The sequence below is a fragment of the Sus scrofa genome, chromosome 9 (assembly GCF_000003025.6).
Source record: "Sus scrofa isolate TJ Tabasco breed Duroc chromosome 9, Sscrofa11.1, whole genome shotgun sequence".
NCBI lineage: Eukaryota > Metazoa > Chordata > Mammalia > Artiodactyla > Suidae > Sus > Sus scrofa.
Genome location: NC_010451.4, coordinates 49,816,233 through 49,839,545, shown reverse-complemented (window position 1 = coordinate 49,839,545; position 23,313 = coordinate 49,816,233). Strand labels below are relative to the sequence as shown.

The 23,313-nt window shown below is 40.9% G+C and overlaps 1 protein-coding gene across 2 annotated transcripts in view; it reads right to left on the bottom strand.

Annotated features, from left to right (window-relative positions):
* Positions 1–13,118, bottom strand: part of C9H11orf63 (chromosome 9 C11orf63 homolog) — a 61,331-nt gene extending 48,213 nt beyond the window's left edge. Inside the window, exons 1-2 of one of the 2 annotated variants that reach the window (XM_005667440.2) lie at positions 12,963–13,118; positions 9,843–10,256 (exon numbers count right to left, since the gene is read on the bottom strand). In XM_005667440.2, coding sequence (XP_005667497.2) covers positions 9,843–10,168 — 326 coding nt within the window. In that variant the 5' untranslated portion in view covers positions 10,169–10,256; positions 12,963–13,118. Of the gene's footprint in view, positions 1–9,842; positions 10,257–12,958 lie in introns of both variants that reach the window. The other variant, XM_013979491.2, reaches the window with a different exon arrangement.

Here is a 23,313-nt window from a genome sequence, read left to right as displayed (position 1 = left end):
GTTAAATGAAAATAAATTATCTAAAGAGGGCATGCTAGTAACTGCAATGTAATATTTTAGTACCTTGTTTCTATTAAGATTATCTTACGTGAAACAATGGCTGCATCTTCGCAAGGAATATACTGTACTGCACGGTACATATTTAGAGACATAATTCCTCTCATCCAGTGAGAGTTTACAATGCTCATGCCAGACATTTTCCACAGAGGGCTTGGATATTCTTTTCATTTTCCAGAAATGAAATAGTGGTTAAAAGGCAGGGACTCAGAGTTACAACATTTCCAGGTGCTTTTACTTTCTTTAGATAGAGTTTCTTGTAATTTATTATTTATTTACTTATTTATTTTTGTTTTTCAGGGCCACACCTGCGGCATATGGAGGTTCCCAGGCTAGGGGTTGAATCTGAGCTACAGCTGCCAGCCTACACCACAGCCACAGCAACATGGGATCTGAGCTGAGTTTGCGACTTACACCAGAGCTCATGGCAATGCCCGATCCTTAACCCACTGAGCGAGGCCGGAGATCGAACCCATGTCCTCATGGACGCCAGTTGGGTTCATTAACCACTGAGCCATGACAGGAACTACAGTTTATTGTAATTTAAATGCCAGATATTAACAACATTAGAATACACAGTAGCTGTGATGTCATAGGAAAAGCACTGGACAGGTCTTGACACTTGGGTCCTGGTCCAGGTTTCTGCCACTGTGTTAACTTGAGTGAGTTTCTCATCCACTCTAAGTTTCAGGGTCCTCCTTTGTACAATAAGGAATAGACTGATCTTTAAGAGCCCTAAGAGCTAGCTCTCAGAATCCACTATTTTTAAAATTGAATTGGGCCTATCATGCAAAACTTAGCAATGTATATAAATGTTGAAAAACATACTTATTTTAAATTCAATCCATTAAAAAATTATAGTTACCAAAGATTTCTATATTTTCTAATTTACCTGGGAGTGGAAACAGACGAATACAGTGAAGGTCATGACTTAAAAGTCCCCTTTGTCACTTGGTTATAGTCTTCCTAATCCTCTTGATAAACTCACAGGATTGTAAGTGACATAAATTTTGAGGATGCTTTGTGAGGTGTCAAACTCACTATTTATTATTTTAACACAGGAATGTGTCCCCATTTGGAAATAACTAGAAAGGAACCAGGGGTTGTCTCCTAAGGCAATCAAACCCCCAGCGTCACGGTGGCTTTAGCATTTCTGGAGGGGACCCTGCCTCTAATAGACATGATCTATGCCCATGCACATGCTCTACCTCCTCCTCTGACTGTTCGTTTGTTCGGATGGCACCAGGCCTGCTCAAGGAACACCTCAGGCTTTGACTGCAGCACAGTCTGTGAGCACGTGAACACAAAACAGCAATGACTAGTATCTACGACCAGTCACTCCTCTGATATAACCACCCCCATGTGATCAGAAATGAATAACCAAAATGCTTGTAGCTATCCCAAAATGCTGTGAGAAACCCTTAGAATGGGGCATATAGCATAATGTATTTGAAAGAGGTTGGCCAGGAGTTCTTGCTATGGAACAACAGGATTGCTGGTATCTTGGGAGCATTGGGATGCAGGTTCAATCTCCAGCCCAGCACAGTGGGTTAAGGATCTGGTGTTGCCGCTGCTACGGCCTAGGTGGATCTGAACCCTGGCTAGGAACTCCATATGCTGTGGGAAGGCCACAAAGAAAAAGAAAGAGGTTGGCCAGCCAGTGGCCTTAAAGTGAAAATCGATCTAATCAGAGAATAGAAAACAACATGGCTAAATGTTGCTAGAAGCCAATAGAATGAAAGCTAACCTCTGGAAGCTCTCAGAATGTTCCTAATAATACCACAGTATTAGACCTGGCCTCAAGTGTCATCTTTCCTAACTGGAGGAAAACAAACAAACAAACAAACAAACAGACGCTACAACACTTAGGAGAGGTAGTAGTTTCTTGTCAGCTTAAATATTACAAAAATAAACAAATGGGACTTCATTAAACTTAAAAGTTTCTGCACAGCAAAGGAAACCCTAAAGGAAACAAAAAGATAACCCAGAGAATGGGAGAAAATATTTGCAAATGAAGCGACTGCCAAGGGATTAATCTCCAAAATTTATAAACACTTCCTACAGATCAATACCAAAAAAACAACCCCATCAAAAAATGGGCAGAAAATCTAAACAGATGATTCTCCAAAGAAGACATACAGATGGCCAAAAAACACATGAAAAGACGGTTCAACATCACTCTTTATTAGAGAAATGCAAATCAAAATCACTATGAAGTACCAGCTTACACCCATCAGAATGGCCATCATCAGAAAGTCTACAAACAATAAGTGCTGGAGAGGGTGTGGAGAAAAAGGAACCCTATTATGCTGTTGGTGGGATTGTAAATTGGTGCAACCACTGTGGACAACAGCATGGAGATTCCTCAGAAAACTAAAAATAGTACTACAATCTGATCCAGCAATCCCACTCCTGGGCATCTATCCAGAGAAAACCACAATTCGAAAAGACACATGTACTCCGATGTTCACTGCAGCACTATTTACAATAGCCAAGACACGGAAACAACCTAAATGTCCATCGACAGAGGAGTGGATCAAGAAGATGTGGTACATATACACAATGGAATATTACTCAGCCATTAAAATGAATGAAATACCTGCATTTTTAGCAACATGAATGGACCTAGAAATTACCATGCTAAGTGAAGTCAGTCAGACAATGAGACACCAACATCAAATGCTTTCACTGACATGTGGAATCTGAAAAAAGGACACAATGAACTTCTTTGCAGAACAGATACTGACTCACAGACTTTGAAAAACTTACGGTTTCCAAAGGAGACAGTTTGGGGGGTGGGGGGATGCGCTGGGGTTGTGGGATGGAAGTCCTATAAAATTGGATTGTGATGATCATTGTATAACTATAAATGTAATAAATTCATTGAGTAATAAAAAAATGGAAAAAAATAAAAATGGGCAGAAGATCTAAACAGACAGTTCTCCAAAGAAGACATACAAATGGCCAAAAAACATGGAAAGATGTTCAACATCACTCATTATTAGAGAAAGGCAAATCAAAACCACTATGAGGTACTACTTTACACCAGCCAGAATGGCCATCATCAAAAAGTCTACAAACATTACGTGCTGGAGAGGGTGTGGAGAAAAGGGAACCCTATCACACTGTTGGTGGGAATGCAAACTGGTGCAACCACTGCGAAAAACAGTATGAAGTTACCTCAGAAAACTAAAAATAGAATTACCATTTGATCCAGCAGTCCCACTGCTGGGCATCTATCCAGAGAAAACCATGACTCTGAAGGATTCAGTACTCCATTGTTCATTGCATCACTATATACAATAGCCAAGACATGGAAGCAACCTAAATGTCTACCGACAGAGGAGTGGATAAGGAAGATGTGGTACATATATACACAATGGATATTACTCAGCCATTAAAAGTAAAGAAACAATGGCATTTGCAGCAAGATGGATGGACCTAGAAATTATAATGCTAAGTGAAGTCAGTCAGACAGTGAGACACCAACATCATATGCTATCACTTACATGGGGAATCTAAAAAAAAAAAAAAAAAAAAAAAAAGCAGGAGTTCCCATGTGGCTCAGTGGTTAACGAATCCAACTAGGAACCAGGAGGTTGCGGGTTCGATCCCTGGCCTTGCTCAGTGGGTCAAGGATCTGGTGTTGCCGTGAGCTATGGTGTGGGTCGCAGATGTGGCTTGTATCCCGAGTTGCTGTGGCTCTGGAGTGGGCCAGTGGCTGCAGCTCTGATTAGACCCCTAGCCTGGGGAACCTCCATATGCTGTGGGTGTGGCCCTAGAAAAGACGAAAAAACAAAAAACTAAAACTAAAAAATAAAAGGGACTTTGCAGAATAGATAATGACTCACAGACTTTGAAAAATTATGGCTTCGAAATGAGACAGGTTGTGGGGTTGGGGGTATCGCTGGGAGTTTGGGATAGAAATCCTATAAAATTGGGTTCTAATGATCATTGTACAACTATAAATGTAATAAAATTCATTGAGTAATAAAAACAAGAGGTTGGCCAGCCAATGGCCTTAAATTGAAAACCGATCTAATCAGACAATAGAAATCAACATGGCTAAATGTTGCTAGAAACCAACAAAATGAAAGTTGCCCTCTGGAAGCTCTCAGAACGTTCTTAATAATACCACAATATTAGACCTGGCCTCAAGTGTCATCTTTCCTAACTGGAGGAAAACAAACAAACAAACCCTATAACACTTAGGAGAGGCAGTAGTTTCTTGTCAGCTTAAATATTTCCACTGAGTACTACAAAACAGTCTGGGAAACTGGAGAGGAAATTAAAATACTGAGTTTTGGTTTTTCCTAAATCTCTTTGCTCACTTTCTGTTTTGCATAATCATCCCGTATTGCTCTTTAAATCCTAGAAACTGTCATTCAGTACTTGGCTTGATTCTTATTAATCAGAAGCAACATAGAATCATCCCTTGGTGTCTGCGAGGGATTGGTTCCAGGACGCACTGGGGATACCAGATTCTGTGGATGCTTAAGTCCCATAGCCTCTGTATCCACGGTCTCACATCCACTAGTTCAACCAATCACAGATTTTTGTACTACCATAGTACCATTTATTGAAAAAAAAAAATCCTCATAAGTGAACCCGCTCAGCTCACATTCATTTTGTTCAAGGGTCAACAGTATACCAAAGCTTTTGAGAGGAAAAATTATCTACCACCACAACTGATAAAAATGCACATTATTTTTCCCAAGTCCCATTTTGATTTTCAGACAATTCTGAATATTCAATTTAACTAAAAATCCCTTACTGTGTCTATCTCCCATGCAGTAATTTCTGGCACAAGGTGGTTTATTAGGCAGAATGTGGGGTCTTTTATGAAGGCTACGGTTCCCAGGTGACGAGTGAGGAGGCCATCTGCAGACCTTGATGAGTGAAAACACTGCGTTTCCCAGGAGAAGTGCTGAGGAATATAGGCTGCTATGACTATAGTAATATATAATTAATATTTATTGTATTCTGAGAGCACAGGATCCTTTAAAATTTTCAGTTACTTTACTGAAATGTATAATTTTACATGCATATTTAATATGGCCTCAGTTTAGGCCATACTGAAATTGTTCTATCTTTAATTTTTGCTGGAGAGCAAAATCGGATCCTTTTACCAGATCAGCCCTTGATCATCTATCGAGATACTGAAAAGGCTAAGGTTTTGGAGTAAGGGGAGAGTTCGTTCAGCTCAATTTCTGGCTCTGCCACTTAGTTGCATGAACCCTCACAACTTTCAGAGCCTTGGTTCCTTATCTGCAAAATGGGGATAATAATGTCTAAGAGGCTCTCGTAGGGATAAACGAGATAGTATATATCAAGCAAATAGTCCTACAAATGGTAGCTAATTATAGTGAAGTATTTCTGTAAATAACACCTTATCAAACACATATCCTACTTACCATACTGTTGGCTTCTGATATATATTTTTTAACGTATAAGGTTTCAGAAGGCCCCAGGGTTGGAGAGGTTATTTCTAATGTTCTAGGAATTACATTGATGTCTTTCTTCCTGACGGCTGAGTGTCACGAGGCTAGTTCTGGAGTGGGGTTTAAGGCTTATCATGTGAAAGTCCTCTTTCCGCTCTTGATTCATTCACTGCAGTCAATGCTGCTCCAATTTCCATTAAGTAAAAGGTTTTCTCTAATCCATATACATCGGAACTGTGGCTTGACTTTGGTGAGGTACAAGGGAGTAATTGCTTTGAGGAGGGTCTAGTGACATCAAAACACAAGAGTAGGGCTCAAGTGATTTGTCAGGCTGCTTTTAAAGTGGTGGCTTATAAAAGCGAGAAAAAAAGAGATTTTCCTTGGTTTTAAGGTGAGGCTTTGACTAATTGTTTTGAACTACAATTCCCAGAATGCCATCTACTGACAGAAATGAAAGCCTGCTTGAATGTCACATGGAGAGCCTGAGATCGATTTATCTGTTTCATGGCTCCTACACTATTCAGATCCAAGCAATAAGATACCTAGGAAAGGTTTCCAGGACTAAAGTGAGGCAGAGAAAGGAGCTAAGAACTTAACACTCACCTGGATGATATTTGTAGGCGTTACTTGGCTAAATGCTTCAGGTCGGCTTGCCTTTATCCTGAGAATTGGTCCTCTACATGTTCAATGTATGAAGCAGTGTACAGCCAAAGAATGACTAGAGCTATAACTTATTCTAACCCTGGGGATTATAGTCTATCATTAGGGATTTCCAAGGCACATCAGTCTAAAGAAAATAGCATTATTTAAGGATCTCTGAATCAGAAGACCAAGGCCCTGACCATACTTTTGGTTTTTTAAGTATTATTCTTTATTTTGAAATATGTTGAGTGGTGTTTACATTGTCCTTAGGTAAAGAGCACAGTTAAAGTCAGGTCTCCGAGCACAGACTCAAAGTGGAAAAATTCAACCTTGGGGAAATGAGGTCACTTAATGGATCCTTGCCTTGGTTTCTTCATTGTAAAAGTACCGACAGGAATACCCATTCATCCTAAAAGATTTTTCCTTGCGGATGCCCCCCTTTCTGTAAATAAAACTACCATTTATTACCTAGGAGACTGTGACTCTCCTAGATTAGAGCTACAATAAAAACATGGTTTAAAGCAAAGTTAGACTGCCTGAGTTTTCTGCTCCATTACTCACCCAGTGGAATAAATGGGTATAATATAACGGATTTCTTTAAGCCTCATTGGCAATCTTTAAGATGGGATCATTATAGTGTCCACCTAGTGGGGGCTGCCAACAGGATTAAATGAAATGATACATAGAAAGGGTCTGGCAAAGGGATGGGCTCAAAACAAGCTTTCTGTAAAAGCTATTGTTGTTAGAACCTGCCTTCTCTTGTTCCTTCAGACCCCAGTTCTAAACTGTCACCAAGCCCTGTCAATTTATATATATATGTATGTGTGTGTATAGCTCCACTAATGATAATTTACATATGAAAGAAAGGTTACTAGGAAGGATATACTCTGATATCGAAGTATGTATCGATTGATTATGTCCAAGGAGAAAGACAGGGGGATGGACTGGAGGAGGAGAACAAGGAAACTCTGTTAACACTTCGTATTTTTTAAAAACATCTCTGAAAGAAATATGGCAATAGGGTGAAGTAGTATTTTTCTCTACTTTTCTGTCCGTTAGAATTTTTTCTTAATTAAAAAACCCAACTTCATTAACAAAGCACTGAGACATGAGACATTCGCTCTGTCAGTTTCATTTTCCTGAGCTGTAAAATGGGAAGAACAGTACTTCCTTGCAGGATTACAATGAAGTAGTAAGTGAAATTACAGATGGCCTTTCAAAAGAGATACCATTATTGTTACTGTTGTCCTGTTCAATATCACCATCTGGTAGTCCCTTTGTCCATTGTGTCTTTACTCTAATTCAAAATGCGCCAGCTTGCAGAATGATCTTCCTTAAACACTGTGTCATCTTACTGTCCTCCCCAAGAACTGGCATTTTTTCCTCCAGGTATACCCAACCCGGTCTAGTCAGGGGTGACTGGCTAGATAAAGCCGTCCTAAGCCCGTCCTTCACCTCCCAGCTCTATGGCTGTGCTCCTCATCACTTGACTGTACTGTGAGATTCCCCAGGAAGCAAATGGGCTTGATTCAACTCGATGTTTCCAGTGAGATAAGGAAGGAAAAAAGAAGACTAGACTCAGGGCTGGGCTCTCATTCTGGCTCCCACCTGAGCCTTTGCTGCAACTGTCTTCTTGCGACAAGTCACTTGAGTGTGTGTTCAATGTCCTATCGGTGGCGTGGGCTGGTGGCACTCCACGATGGCCCTGGAAGCAGGCCCTTCCTCCGTCTACTTTCCCTGCACTCAGAACAAATCCTCTGCCCTCAAGGGCGACACTTTCACACGCCACACACGTTCTCTCTAATTCTGTTCTTTCCCCCAAATCTTACCTAGTCTCTAAGACCCTGCCTGCCCAAGTTCTAGGTTTTTTTTTCTTTTTAGGGCTGCACCCGTGGCACATGGAGGTTCCCAGCTAGGGGCTGAATCGGAGCCGCAGCTGCCTGCCTACACCATAGCCACAGCAACATGAGTTCTGAGCGACGTCTGCGACCTACGCCACAGCTCACAGCAACACTGGATCCTTAACCCAATGGGCAAAGCCAAGGATCAAACCTGCATCCTCATGGATGCTAGTTGGATTTGTTGACCACTGAGCCACACTGGGAACTCCCCAAGGTCTAGGTCTTTCAATAAAATCTCCTCCACTTATTTTAACCCTAATTTAAAACATAATTATTTAACTTATAAAGAGCCACTGTCCTAAGTACTTGATATACATAAACCTGGCCTCACGATAACTCTGTGAGGTAACTATTATATTACCTCATTTTTACTGATGAGAAACTGAGGCATGGAGCGTTTAAATGGGCTTGGCCAAGGTGACACAGCTAGTAAGTGGCAGACTGTGGACCTGCGAGATCTGCCTTGAACACTCTGTACTTCATCACTACCCTGAACCCCTTTCTAATCAACAGTTTGAACTTCTATACTCTAGCATAGCGTTAATGTTTTCATTAAAACTGAGTAGTATTGGGAGTTCCCATTGTGGCTCAGTGGTTTACGAATCTGACTAGGAACTATGAGGTTGCGGGTTCAATCCCTGGCCTTGCTCAGTGGGTTAAGGATCCAGTGTTGCCGTGAGCTGTGGTCACAGATGTTGCTTGGATCCCGTGTTGCTGTGGCTCTGGTGTAGGTTGGCGGCTACAGCTCTGATTAGACCCCTAGCCTGGGAACCTCCATGTGCCCCGGAAGCGCCCTAGAAAAAGGCAAAAAGACAACAAAGAAAAACAAAAAACTGAGTAGTATTGCATTCATTTATGTTCTCTTAGATGTTTTGGTTGCATCTAGCATAATGTTGATGTCCCATCAATACTGATTATTAGAAATTAAACCTTTAAGTGATTATATAAGCCTGGAAAGGTAGACCTCATACAAGCTTAGGTAGGATTCTACCCCTGGAATATTCTTTACTGACAGTAATGGCATTCCTATGGGGGAGGCAAGCTGGATCATTCGACAGGTGAGGAAAGGTGTGCTGCCAAAAACTAAACTGACTTATTCTAAATTACACACTAGGAGTTCCTGTTTTGTTACAGTGGAAATGACTAGGAATCTGACCAGGAACCACGAGGTTGTGGGTTCGATCCCTGACCTCGCTCAGTGAGTTGAGGATCTGGCGTTGCTGTGAGCTGTGGTGTATGTGGGTCACAGACACAGCTCTGATCTGGTGTTGCTGTGGCTCTGGCATAAGATGGCAGCTCCAGCTCCGATTAGACCCTTAGCCTGGGAACCTCCATATGCCGTGGATGCGGCCCCACAAAGACAAAAAGACAAAAAAAAAAATTACACACTCAACAGAAGTGTCTAGTCCAATCTGAAGACCACCTGACTCCAAGTCGGCACTTTTCTAGACCAGGCCTTTGCTGGGATTTCTCCAAGGTGAGGTGGAGAAATCACTGGAGGCACTTGGAATATGGACAGGAAATAAGGAATGTAAGAAATGCAACTCCCGTATTATTAATAATAATTAATAATATAACAATGATTCTTGTCATACTTTTTCTTCTAAAAAAAAAAAAAAAAAAAGAATGTGACAAAAAATCCTGGCTCCAAGCTGTCCTTAGCTGCTTGGAGACCTGTCCTACACACATTACAAGGTGCTCACTATAAGAGTCCATCCTTCCTTCCACCTGGGACAGTGCGGTAATTATGTAACAGTACATTTCCAAGCCCACTGTCTTCTTTTATGAGCCAATTCCTTACCTGTTATTCGCACCAGCATTTCGGGTATGGAGGTTCTTCTTGCTGGCCACCTGAGCTGCTTTTCGGCTTGCTTCCTCTTCTGTCTCACTCAGGCTGTCCTCCTCCAAGCTGTCAGGCTCCATATCATTGTCCTGCATTCGGTCTTCAAGTTCAGACTGGCACTTAATCTCCTGAGTGAGGCTTTCTGACCCAGATTCTAAGGAGTCTTTTGAAATTAAATGTAAGTCTTCTTTCTTAAAAGGTGGCTCTGTGGACTGGACCTTTAAGTTGGTGTGATGAACAGGAGATTGAATAGAGAGCTTGGGAATTAATTTACTGTGACTCATCTTGAAAAATACAAAAATTAACAGGAATACTCTTGTGGACACAGCAGCTGGCTGAATATGTAAAGTCGTGATTCACAAAAGCATTTGCCTAAAAAAAAATGTATTTCTGTTACTCTCTGATGACTGAAATCTCTTTAATTACAATATTAATCAAAAATTTAAATGAATAAGAGAACCTTGTTATATTATCTGCGGGCTTTTGTATGCACCCTTTTGTGTATGAGAAATCCCTGCTGGAAAAACTATTGTGTTTTTCTCTCTGCAGAAACACACCTGATGTAGAGCTCATAAACGGCCTGAGTAATCAAATGCAGCTTTATTGAGGAAATCAAATGACTGGATTCCTTTTTCTGGCTTCCAAGAGCCTGTTACAGACAAGCCTGGACAAAGCCAAATGGTTAATTATGGACAGTACTTCAGTGGCCTTATTTCCAATACCCAGGGCACTGATAGAAATATGACATGCTCCAGTAATATTTACGGATAGCGTAAAACAGGCTCAGAGTCTCCCTTTTGGAATGTACAAGAGGGGCGGGGAGAGAGCATGGTTTCCACAGTTGGAACTGTAAAGACGATGGAAGCTGTTAGCTTCTAGATCGATTAGGTGGACATTATCATTCAGAAGATTTTTGCTATCCAGGTTGCCACTGGGTAGCAACGTGTCATTTAGGTAGACATGGCATGGAGATCAATTTTCGAATCAGTATGTTTTAAAAATCTCTAATAATAATTAAAACTGTTCAACAAAAGATTTGAGGGCCTTGTGGGTTTGCCATGGAGAGATTCTTAGCACAGGCTGGGGATCTACCTCCCTGAAAGGGATGCTGTCTGGGGGAATGCTGGTGGGTAGAAGATTGGCCTGAATAACAGCTAGGGTCCCTTCTAACTCGCTTCAGAGTGTGAGTCCAAGTGAGCACTCCCTGTCTCAAAGGGCTATCATAAAGACCTGTGAGATGGTTTACACAAAGAGTGCTTTGAGTTCAGATAGGATTGAAGGGAAATGATGTTTTTGGATGGTGCTTCCTTTCATCTCTAGTGAGCATTTCTATTTGCTGTCTTCTGCCTCACTGCCTTTCTGCCATTCCCCCCCGCCCCCACCCCGTAGGTCAGATAACAGAAACAACCTTTCTTATCAGAGATCACTGTAAAATTTGTTTTAATGGCTTGCTCTTGTTCTTTTGGCAAATCCTCCCTTTCATTAAACAGCATGACCTTATTCCTATTCCTAGCATTGCTTATAATGTTGACCTTGTTGCTGATGTTTCCAAGAAACAGCATCAACTCCTTGGAGGAAAATACCTTAACAAACAAAACAGCCCAAAGGTAACATCCACATTTAAATACATGAGATACTTAAATACCTCTGTTTAATTCAAAGTTCTCCTTGTTGGTAAACTAACATGTTATCAAACTGTACAGACTGGTTTGCTGTATTGATTCTCTCATTTTAAAAAATTCGAATTTCTTTCTACCATATTATTTTAATTTCGGTAAGTGGATCAACTGTTGCTTTCAGGATATTTTTAGAAAGTGGCAAATCCATCAAGTACTAATACATTTTAACTGAAATAGTTTGTAATAAACACTAGTCTTACTCTGAGTTCAAGTCACTCTACTTGAGATTTTAAAGATAAAGCTTAAAATAATCATTATATTTCAGTTTAGAATTGCTCCTTCATGAAATAATTCAGTGCCATTCATTTCTCTCCTTTTCTTATATGACATATACTAGGGTTTCTTGGTGTTAATCAATTAAAAATGTCCATAGAAGAAGATATAATTTTGTTGTAAATGAAGTTTGGGAGAGAATGAAGAGAACAAAACTAGACACCATAACATCTTCTGTGGAGATGTGATTTTATAAAAGCATGGATTAATGAAGGAAAAGCTAATAGCTTAAAAAAATTAGGAAATGGGCTTTTTATTTTCAAGATGATTTTCTTTTTTTAAAAAAATTTATTTTTATTAGCATATAGTTTATTTACAGTGTGTCCATTTGTTTTACAGCATATTGACCCAGTCATACATATACATACGTTCTTTTTCTCACATTGTCTTCCATCACGTTCTGTCTCAAGAGACTGGATATATAGTTCCCTGTGCTGTACAGTAGGACCTCGTTGCTTATCCATAGAAAGTGGGCCTTATGAATGTTGCTTCCTAGTGGCACAAAGTTTCTCATTGAAAAATTAATGACCAAGAGAGACTGACACATCTCCTAAGTAAACAAGACAGAGATATATCTGGTGGCACTATGAACCTGCTAATTCCCTAGGGGTCTCTTCAAGACCTTGGGCCTAGCCTATTAGTACTGGGTGAAATGAATTTTCTTCTTGAGGTGTTTTGGGGGCTTATCTACCAAGATGAGTGGTGGAGGACAAGTTTCTCTATTTTGGAAGAGGCCTTAAGTTGCTCAAATGGCGTTGGGTTTATTTTCTCTCTTTGCTTTCTCTCTGATAGATAAGACTGGGAAGCCAGGGACGTTTTAAGACCCAGGAAGTGACGTGTCTGGTGGATTTGGTGCACTGGGTGGGTCTAATACACCCAGGCCAGGGCCGCTCTGGGAGGCTAGGTGCCAAAACCTTTCCAATCCCGGCCAGGGCGGTCATCCCTGATTCGGCCACGGTCCCGCCCAGGTCCCAAGTGCTCTCCATCGCGGGCTCCTCTGAGTTCTCCCCGTCCCGATCCAGTTTCCTCGAGGTTTCCTGCTTTCCCCACCCACAGTGCCACCCCTCCGGATGGCCTCCCAGGCGCACCGCCCACCCCGTTCCATAGGCAACCGCCTGTCACCTGCCTGGCCGGTGCTCCTGGCTGCAACGACCCCGGTGGCCCCGCATCCTCCGCGCTGCCTCGGCCCGGCTTCCCGGCGCCTCCCGGTCCCAAGGTCCCAGCCCTGCGTCGCTCAGTGCTGCCCTGGCGACCGGGCCCAACAGAGCCCGCCCCGCTGGACTCCCGCAAGGCCGTGGGCGGGGCTGCACCTGGGGGGCGGGGCCAGTGCCGTGGAGGCCCAGCATCTGGGCACACCTGTCCCTGTTCTGTCCTGGTGGAGAAGGTGGGATGATAGAGTGTGATAATGGCTTCAAGGGCCTCGTTCCCAGGGTCGTGGGAGTTCTCCATGAGGCTGCTGGCAGGCTACACTGGCTTTCCCGAGTTGGAAAGCAAGGAAAGACAGGCCACTGAGTAGGAGGTATTAGCAGCCAATGCTACTAGGGTACGTGAAGAACTACGAATTAAGGCAAAGAATCCAATTAAAGGATAGCCAAATGGAGGTGGGGGGGAAGAATAGCCAAATGACTTGATCAGGTATTTCACAAAAGAAATCCAGCAACCATCTTGTTGATTGGAAAGATGCTTAATTCGTTAATAATCAGAAGAAGATAAATTAAGACCACAAGGGTATGGCTCCATACTCACCAGATGAATGTGAATTAAAATATCTGATAGTGCCCAGGGGTGAGGCAGGTGTAGGGCAAAGATGGGAGTACATGGTGGTAGAAAATGGTTTGGCATTAGTGAGAAGGTGTACACCCTGTGATTCAGCAATCTCACTTTTAGGTATTTATCCACCACCAGTATGTGCTTATGTGCACCCAAACTGGAAACAACTGAAATGTCCATCAACAACAGACTAGTTAAATTGTAGTATTCCATATACCAACATATTATACAGTAGTGAAAATGAATGAAATACAGCTGCATGCAGTGACACAGAAGCATCTTAAAAATATAATATTGAGTTTAAAAAATCCCAAATAATTTGTATATAAATATTTTTTGAAAGGCAAATTTAAACTGTATTATTTTTATGGATGCATACATAGAGGAGTAAACGGTGAAAAAAATCCAACAAAGTCATCATTTTCATAAAATTAGGAATTGTGGTCAGTTCTGGAAGACAAGGTAGGAGTTTTGGGAGAGAGTGCCTTTGAGATTGTATTTCTGACTTTTAATGCTGGTTACATAGATGTTCATTTTATAGCAATTCATTAAACTATACATTTATGCATGTGTAGAATATTTCACTATTAAATCTTCAAAGAAGAATAAAGGAAGCGTTGGGAATTACACTCATATTAACATAGCATTTAACACCACAAATAGATTTGAAACTCTTGCCTTCAAAGAGGCAAGAGTTTTTCAATACCAGTTGCCTCATTCATGATAGGAAACAGAGAGAATTAGAAACTATCTTTAGTTCTCAATTTTACTATTTTTTATTCTGCTTTTTACTAGAGTTAAATTTTTTTTAAAACTTTGTTTGCAGCAGGGACCTTGTCGTATGAGTATACAACAGAACCTCAGTGTTACTTGAAGAAATGAAAGTGAGTTTGCCAAAAACATTAATGTCATTCTGTCCAACGTATTATACAGTTAATATCAGAGTAGCGGCAAACATGCCAACTAACCCCAAGCAGAGGATTTTATTCCTCATAACGGCTTAAGGGGATAGGTTGCAGATTCAGTGCTGAATCATTCACACTTGTCCACCATCTCATCCACTGGTCTGTGGAAACTGATGCTATGGTTCTTCAGACTTTTCAAGCACTTTCTGTATTAGCCAGAAAAGTTGTAATTCTGCTTGTGCAAAAAGGAGTGGTTCCTATATGAGTCAGGAGGCTTCCAGTCCAGCAGAAGAGACTAGTCACACACAGAAGATGGAATACCCTAAACCTGATTTTCTTCCTTCCGCTTCTGGGATGGCTGTCCTGATTATTCTTACACGGAGTCACTAAGGGCTGGAATAATAAGCACAAGTGGCAGTCAGGCTCCCATCAGGAGACAGAAGGCATACCTGTTATCTTCATGGAAATAATAGGAAGATTTATTAACTGAAAAGTAATATCCCGGTATCCTGGGAATACTAGCCACGGCAACTACCGTCCGTATTTTGAGGGGAACACAGAAGAATTTGTAATGATCAACATGTGGAAACTGGAAGGAAGGGGCCAGAGCTGGGAACCAAGCCTCTAAGGAGGAGGAAATGCCAAACTGATGAGTGCTGGTTTCATTGAAAGGTGTGATGAAGCTGGTTCTAGGAATACTGGGAAAACTGGCACCAACTGCTGCTACCAAAGCAGGCTGAGCTGCAAGGGTGAAGAAACAAGTCAGGATGACCCTGAGAAAAAGCAGCAGGAAGCAGCAGTCCCTTTGCGTTTTCTATCTGTGTGGTGTCTCTCTACTGCCCCCTACTGGCAGATCCTAACAGGGACCAGCTGGCCAAGGAGATAGGAGGTTTGCCGAGTTTGCCCTGTATGACAACAAAGTAAGAATGTTTGAAGCCAAGACAGTGGTTTAATAAGCAACACAGGAGTTCCTGTGGTAATGAACTCAACTAGTATCCATGAGGACGCGGGTTCAATCCCTGGCCGTGCTCAGTGGATTCAGGATCTACAGTTGCTGTGAGCTGTGGTATAGATCACAGACGTGGCTTGTATCTGCCATTGCTGTGGCTGTATGGTGTGTAGGCTGGCAGCTGCATCTCAGATTTGACCCCTAGCCTGGGAACTTCCATGTGCTGCAAGTGCAGCCCTAAAAAGCAAAAAAAAAAAAAAAAACAAACAAACAAACAAAAAAAACCTAACATAGTAATACACTGTTCTTCAGAATTCTTAAGGATTATACAATGCATGCATACAAACAAAATAAATCCATAAAGTGGGTGGTTTCTTATCTGCTGTTATGGTAAAACTAATGATAATTTACATATGATTAACAACTTCCCAGGTTTTGCAAAGTGCTTTTGTGTTTTTGTTTTTTGTTTTGTCTTTTCTAGGGCCACACTATGGCATATGGAGGTTCCCAGGCTAGGGGTCTAATTGGAGCTGTAGCCGCCGGCCTACACCAGAGCCTCAGCAATGCTGGATCTGAGCTGCATCTGCGACCTATACCACAGCTCATGACAACGCCAGATCCTTAACCCACTGAGCAAGGTCAGGAATCGAACCTGAAACCTCATGGTTCCTAGTTGGATTTGTTAACCACTGAGCCACAACAAGAACACTGCAAAGTGCTTTTGAATACATTATCTGTTCAGAATTAAGCTGGCAAGCTGATGCTGAACTAACAAAGAGGAATGAGAAAAATAAAATCAAAATATGTTCAAAATAGGTAGGTTAGTAATACATAGTTCTCAACCCAGGGCAGTTCTATCCATTGGGGGATATTTGGCAATGTCTGGAGACAGTTTCTGCCTTCATGACTTAGGGGATGCTACTGGCATCTAGTGGGTAGAGGCCAGAGATGCAGCTAAACATCCTATAATGCATAGGACAAATTCCACAACAAAAAAATTACCCAGTTCAATATGTCAGTAGTGCTAAAACTGATGACCACTGCTAGACTAAGGGCTCTTGATCTGTGGCCCCAAGGTACTCAAGTGCTTGCTTCTGTCTTTATATATACACATGCATGGTATTGCCTTATAATTATTACCTGTTAATGGTTCTGTTATTTCTCTGCTATATTATAATATATATTTATATTTATTTTTATTTTGCTTTTTAGGGCTGCACCCATGGCATAGGAAAGTTCTCAGGCTAGGGGTCTAATTGGAGCAACAGCTGCCAACCTACGCCGCAGCAATGCCAGATCCGAGCCACATCTGCGACCTACACCACGGCTCATGGCAATGCCGGATCCTTAACCCACTGAACAAGGCCCGGGATTGAACCTGCAACCTCATGGTTCCTTAGTCAGGTTTGTTTCTGCTCTGCCATGACAGAAAATCCTATGTTATAATCTTTAGGAGAGCAAGAACTAGCAGTGCCCATGAGACCATAACAGATGTTCAGTTTATGTTGAAGAAAAGCCACAATGTCTTACACTTCAGCACTTGAATGGAGGGTAGATAAGTATAGCCCACCAGGCCATTTTCTACAGATGTACTCTTACATGGCACACAACTAGGATGATTAGAAAATTTATTAAGACCCAGGATACATTCAAGAATATAAAAAGGATGCTATTAATAAATACAGTAATGCAATAGGAATGGCCTGAGATTATCCTGGGTAGTTAGAAAGTGTGGTCACTGTGCAACTCTAACAAGTTTAAAAATGTGGCTAATGTATATGTTAAATTAGGAGAAGCAGATCAGGAATGGGGAGAGAAGGACACTCTCAGGACAGAGAAAAGGGACAGTACCCGCAACTGAAGGAATAGAAAAAACATAAAAATAAGAGATGTTCAAAAAAACCCCAAAGCAACCCCGGGTCACTTTGTGTAGGCAACAGCAACCTTATAGCCGAAAACCCTGTGTGAGAATCACAGTATTACAGCAAGCATGATTGATTTTCTCAATGATTCATTTTTAAAAACTCATATGGAGTAGATCAGTTTAAAAAATACACACTAAAGGAGTTCCCTGGTTGCCCAGTGGGTTAAGGAACTGATGCTGTCCCTGTTGTGGTGAGGGTTTGATCCCTGGCCCAGGAATTTCTGCATGCCATGGGTGCAGCCAAAAAAATATGCGCTAGGTAAAAAGCATGCGGTATATTTTATAAAGATTTATGTTCAAAATATTAAAATATTGGAGTTTCCGCTGTGACTCAGTGGGTTAAGAACCTGACATAGTCTCCATGAGGATGCCAGTTGTATCCCTGGCCTTTCTCAGTGGGTTAAATATCCCAAGTTGCAACAAGCTGCGGTGTAGGTTGTAGATGTGGCTTGGATCAGGTGTTGCTGTGGCTATGGTGTAGGCCTGCAGCTAAAGCTCTGATTGCACCCCTAGCCTGGGAACTTCCATACACTGTAGGTGTGGCCATAAAAAGAAAAAAAATACTAAAATATTTAAAATTTTGAGGGATAAACTCTCAATCATCCAGAAAAAAATGTACTTATTTAGAATGACCAGTCTTGAGAACTTTAGAGGACTGAAATTATAAAAAATGTATGTGCAGACAACACAGTTCAGCAGACAGATGTGGTGACACTGTTGATTATAAATCAACTATACTTTATTAAAAAAGTTTTAAAAAAGAACAAGTCAAGTGCAGGGGGAGCCCGGAGAACAGGGCGGGTTCCGTCTGCTGGGATCAGAGGCTTTAGGAATAAGTCGATCCCACAGGTATGGCACTTATGAATACAAATCAACAAATTAGCAGTCATTGGCTTTCTTCTGTTTCATTGCCCTGTTTTTCTTTCCTAAAAATAATTTTGAATCGTTTTTATTATGGCAATTTAAGAACACACGCAGCATATACAACAGAGAAAAGTATGACGAACTTGGACATACCCTTCGTTTAGCTCGACACAGATCAGTTATGTGAGCAATCTTGTTTCTGCACATGCTATTCTCTGCTTGCACCAAATTATTTAAAACTAAATCCCAGCTGTCACACAGTTTCACCTGGAAGTACTTAAGGGTGTATCTAAGAGACAAGTTTTAAATATCTGCAAGAGCACTGTCACATCTGAACTAAAATTAATGACTCCTTAATATCATGTAATATGGGGTTAGTGTTCAGACCCCCCAGACTGTCTGCTATGTATCTTTTTCTAATTGGTGGGTTTAAGTCAGGATCCAACAAGTTCTATAGGAAAAGTTTTATTGAGATACAATTCACATATCTCACGATTCTCCCGTTTAAAGCATATAATTCAGTACTTTTTAGGGTATTCAGAGAACTGTGTGATGATCACAGCTGTCTGATTACAAACATCACCCCTAACAGAGTCACTCCTCATTCCCTGCCCTTTTCTCAGCCCTTGGCAACCACTGATCTGCTTTCTGTCTCTATGGATTTGCCTGTCTGGACACTTGTGATGAACAGAATCATACAATATATGTTTGTGTGTGTGGTGTTTTTCACAGTTTTCAAGGTTCATCCATGTTGTAGCACGCATCAGTACTTCATTCCTATTTATTGCCAAATAATATTCTACTGTATGAATATGCTATATTTTACTTATCCATTCATCAGTTAGTAGCCATTGGGTTTTTTCCACCTTTTCACTATTATGTACTACGCTGCATTGAACATTCATGGACAAGTTTTTGTGCGGACATATGTTTTCTTTCTTTTATTATTCCCTATTTCCTTAGGCCATTGCTTTTCCCTCCCAGCTTTTTTTTTTTTGGTCTGGGCCTTCAGCGTGTAGAAGTTCCTGGGAAGAGGATCGAACCCTTGCCACAGTATCCACCCAAGCCCCCACAGTGGCAGTGCTAGATCTCACCCCACTGCACCACCAGGAAACTCCTCCTTCCAGCTTTATTGCACTATAATTGACATACAGCAGTGTATGAGTTTAAGGGGTGCAGCACAATGATTTGATTTATATACTTTATGAAATGATTACCACATGAGTTTAGTGGACATCCTTCATCTCCTATAATGTTAAAGAAACAGAATTTTTTTTTCCTTGTGATGCAGGCTCTTAGGATTTAATTTTTAAACAACTTTCATGCAACAGTGTTAATTATATTTATCATGTTGTACATTACATCCCTTGTACTTCTTTATCCATGACTAAGTTTGTACCTTTTGGCCACCTTCATCCAATGTCACCCTCCCTCCACCCCTTACTCTGGTAACCACAAATCTGATCCCTTTTTCTATGAGTTTCCTTATTTGTTTTTGAGGTATGATTGATCTAGAGCACTGTGAGTTCCTGTTATACAACATAGGGATTTGGTATTTTTGTACAGTTCAAAGTGACCACCACGATAAGTCTAGTTATCATTGTGGACATACATTTTCGATCCTCTTAGACACATACCTAGGAGTGGAATTGCTGGAGCTTTTGATAACTCTCTGTTGAACTTTTTGAGGAACTCCAGACTATTTTCTAAAGTGGTCGAAACATTTTTACTGGTAATTTATGAGGGTTCTCATTTCTCTAAGGCCCTTCCAAATTTGCTTTTTTTTTTTTTTCATTATTATAGCTATCCTTGTGGGTGTAAAGTTCTATTTCATAGGTGTGACTTGCGTTTACCTAATGACTAATGATGTTGAGCATCTTTTCACATGCTTTTGGCTATTTTTATTATATAGTAACTTTTCAAAGTATTGCAAATGTATTTTAAATTTCAGACTGAAAAATTAGTATCTGAGCAATCTCTAAAAGTGGACTGTCTTTAATAGCTTCCTTGCCTTCTGGCATAAAATGTTTCAGGCTCATCTTATACATTTCTTGCCCCTGCCTGGAATTAGCCATTTCTTCAAGGAGCCTTTGGGTCGTTTTAGTGGGAATGTTATTTACAGACCACAATCTGGGCACTGAGGATGCTTATGGCTACTGAAATGGTTATCATCTCCAGGCCATTTCTGTGGAAAAAGCTAGAAAATACTTTTTTCTTTCTTTTTCCAAGAGGAAAATACATCATGAGTGCATGGTTTTGTTTTCAATTTAAATCTAAGAATACAAGGCTTTTACTTAATTTATTTGATTTCTACATGTATATATCTCTCTCATGCTGAAAATCTTTTTTGTTGTTGTTGTCTTTTTGCCATTTCTAGGGCTGCTCCCATGGCATATGGAGGTTCCCAGGCTAGGGGTCTAATAGGAGCTGTAGCCACTGGCCTACACCACAGCCGCAGCAACTCAGGATTCAAGCCGCATCTGTGACCTACACCACAGCTCATGGCAACGCTGGATCCTTAACCCACTGAGCAAGGCCAGGGTTCGAACCTGCAACCTCATGGTTCCTGGTTGGATTCGTTATCCACTGAGCCACAACAGGAACTCCATGAAAATCTTGGTTCCAATGTGAACATAATTAACTCTGCTTTTTAATAGATGCATAGTATTGCATTTGGAATGGATAAGCAATGAGAGCCTGCTGTGTAGCACTGGGAACCATATCCATCACTTGTGATGAAACATGATGGAGGATAATGTGAGAAAAAGAATATATATGTATGTGTGACTGGGTCACTTTGCTGTGCAGTAGAAAATTGACAGAACACTGTAAACCAACTATAATGGAAAAAAAATCATTAAAAAAAACTATGCTCTTTATCCTACACAATATATATCATACTTTCAGAATGGTGCTCCCAATGTTGCAACTAACAGTATGACTACTGAAAACAGTTTAAGATTGTTTGCAGATATTTTTGCAATCAGGCTATACCTTGATAGTGTACATTTTAAGGTAAACTGAACTAATTTTTCTCAGTGTGGCATTTTTTTAAAGAAAGAAATGAATTTTTTATTTTGATTTAATTTAAAAGTGATTATGGAAAACATTTACATAGTTATGAAGTCAAAACTATAAAGCCTTGTCCATTTAGAGATGTCTAACCCCAGCCCCCTCCTCTTACTTGCCTCTCAGCTCATATGAGTGATTTTGATTCGTTTTAGCTTAGCCCTCCTTTTAAAAAAATATGATCTCAAAATTAATAACCCACTCTGATTCTCTTATTACAGGAATCTATATACTCTGTGTACCTTGCTTTTCTCCCCCCACTCAATAATATTTCCTGGAGATCACTCTACAGACACTTACAATGGGTTTCCTCCTTCTTTTTCTCAGGCTTGTCTAAACTCTACTGTATACTCAACCAGTCCCTTGATGACAGATACTTGAGTTGTTATAGATGGTGCTGCAATGAATAGCTGTGACATTGTGATATAAAAAGAAATGTGTATATTTATGGTCTTCATTCTGGTTCCTGGCATAGAACTCCTAAAACCCTTGTAATTTGCTGAGTGATCAGGGTGAGAGGAGCATCTTTTATTATCTAGAATATTTGGTCTTTGGCCTGGGTTCCTGACACAAGAGTTTCTAAAACCTTTTTAGTTTCTTGAGGGACAGGAGTGAGGGGAGCCTCTTTTATTATTCATAGTAAACCTCTTTCAGTTGTACTTGAGTTAATGCTAATAAGGAGGTAGGGCCCTTAGATAACTTCAAGATGAGGGCTGGTTGCAGAGGAATCACCCCTGTGATCAGAGGGCTGGAATTTCAGCCCTACCCACCCCCACCCCACCTCAGGAGAGGGGAGAGGATCTGGATACTGAGCTAATCACCAACAGCCAATGATTTAATCAGTCATGCCTACAGAATGAAACTTTGATGAAATCCCCTAAATGATGGCATTTAGGGAGCTTTCACATTGGTGAACTCAGCCAAGTACTAGGAGAAGGGCACACCCCAACTTTATCGGGACAGAAGCGCCTGTGCTTGGGACTTTTGCAGACCTTGATCCATATACCTCTTCATCTGGGTGTTCCTTTGCGTCATTTATAATATCCTTTATAATAAACCAGTAATGGTAAAATCTTTCCCTGTGTTCTGTGCGCTCTTGTGAACAAATGATTGAACCTGAGGAGGGGGCCACGATAACCCCTCGTTTGTAGCTGATCGGTAAGAAGTCCAGGTGGCTTGGGACTTGTGATTGGCATTTGAAGTGGGGACTGAGCCCTTAACTTGCGGGGTCTGTGCTAAGGCCAGGTAGCTAGTGCCAGAATCAAACTGAATTCCCAGTCATGCAGTTGGTATCTAGAGAGCTGGAGAATTGGTTGATGTGGGGAAAAATACTCTACACATTTGTTGTCGGATTATTGTAAGTAAAAAACTCTTCAAGAAGTCAAATTACAATTTTTCCATTTATCTTTGGTTTAGATTCCTAAAAGTGGGATTGTTGGTTTAAAAGGTATGTACTAACGGAGTTCCCATTGTGGCACAGTGGAAACAAATCTGACTTGTATCCATGAGGTTGTGAGTTCAATCCCTGGCCTCACTCAGTGGGTTAAGGATCCAGTGTTGCCTTGAGCTGTGGTGTAGGTCACAGAGCGGCTCAGATCCCGAGTTGCTGTGGCTGTAGTGTAGGCCAGCAGCTATAGCTCGAATTTGACCCCTAGCCTGGGAACCTCCATATGCCATGGGTGCGGCCCTAAAAAGCAGAAAGAAAAAAAAAAATGCTAACATAATTTTGCTTGATGTTGACAAATTCTCCTCTATAAAGACTCTGTTATTTTATATTCACACCCAGCAGCATATGAGACTGCTTGTTTCCCTACAAACTAGTCAGCAAATGTGTTGTGAAGTGCTTGGATTTTTGCCAACATGATCAGAAATAGTATTTCAGTGTGGTTTTAATTTTGCATTTCCTTGTTATGTATTTTTTATATGTTTAAGAACAGTTTGCCTTTTTTCTCTTGTTCCTTTTTTGTGACATGATACTGATGTTTTTTCTTCTTCA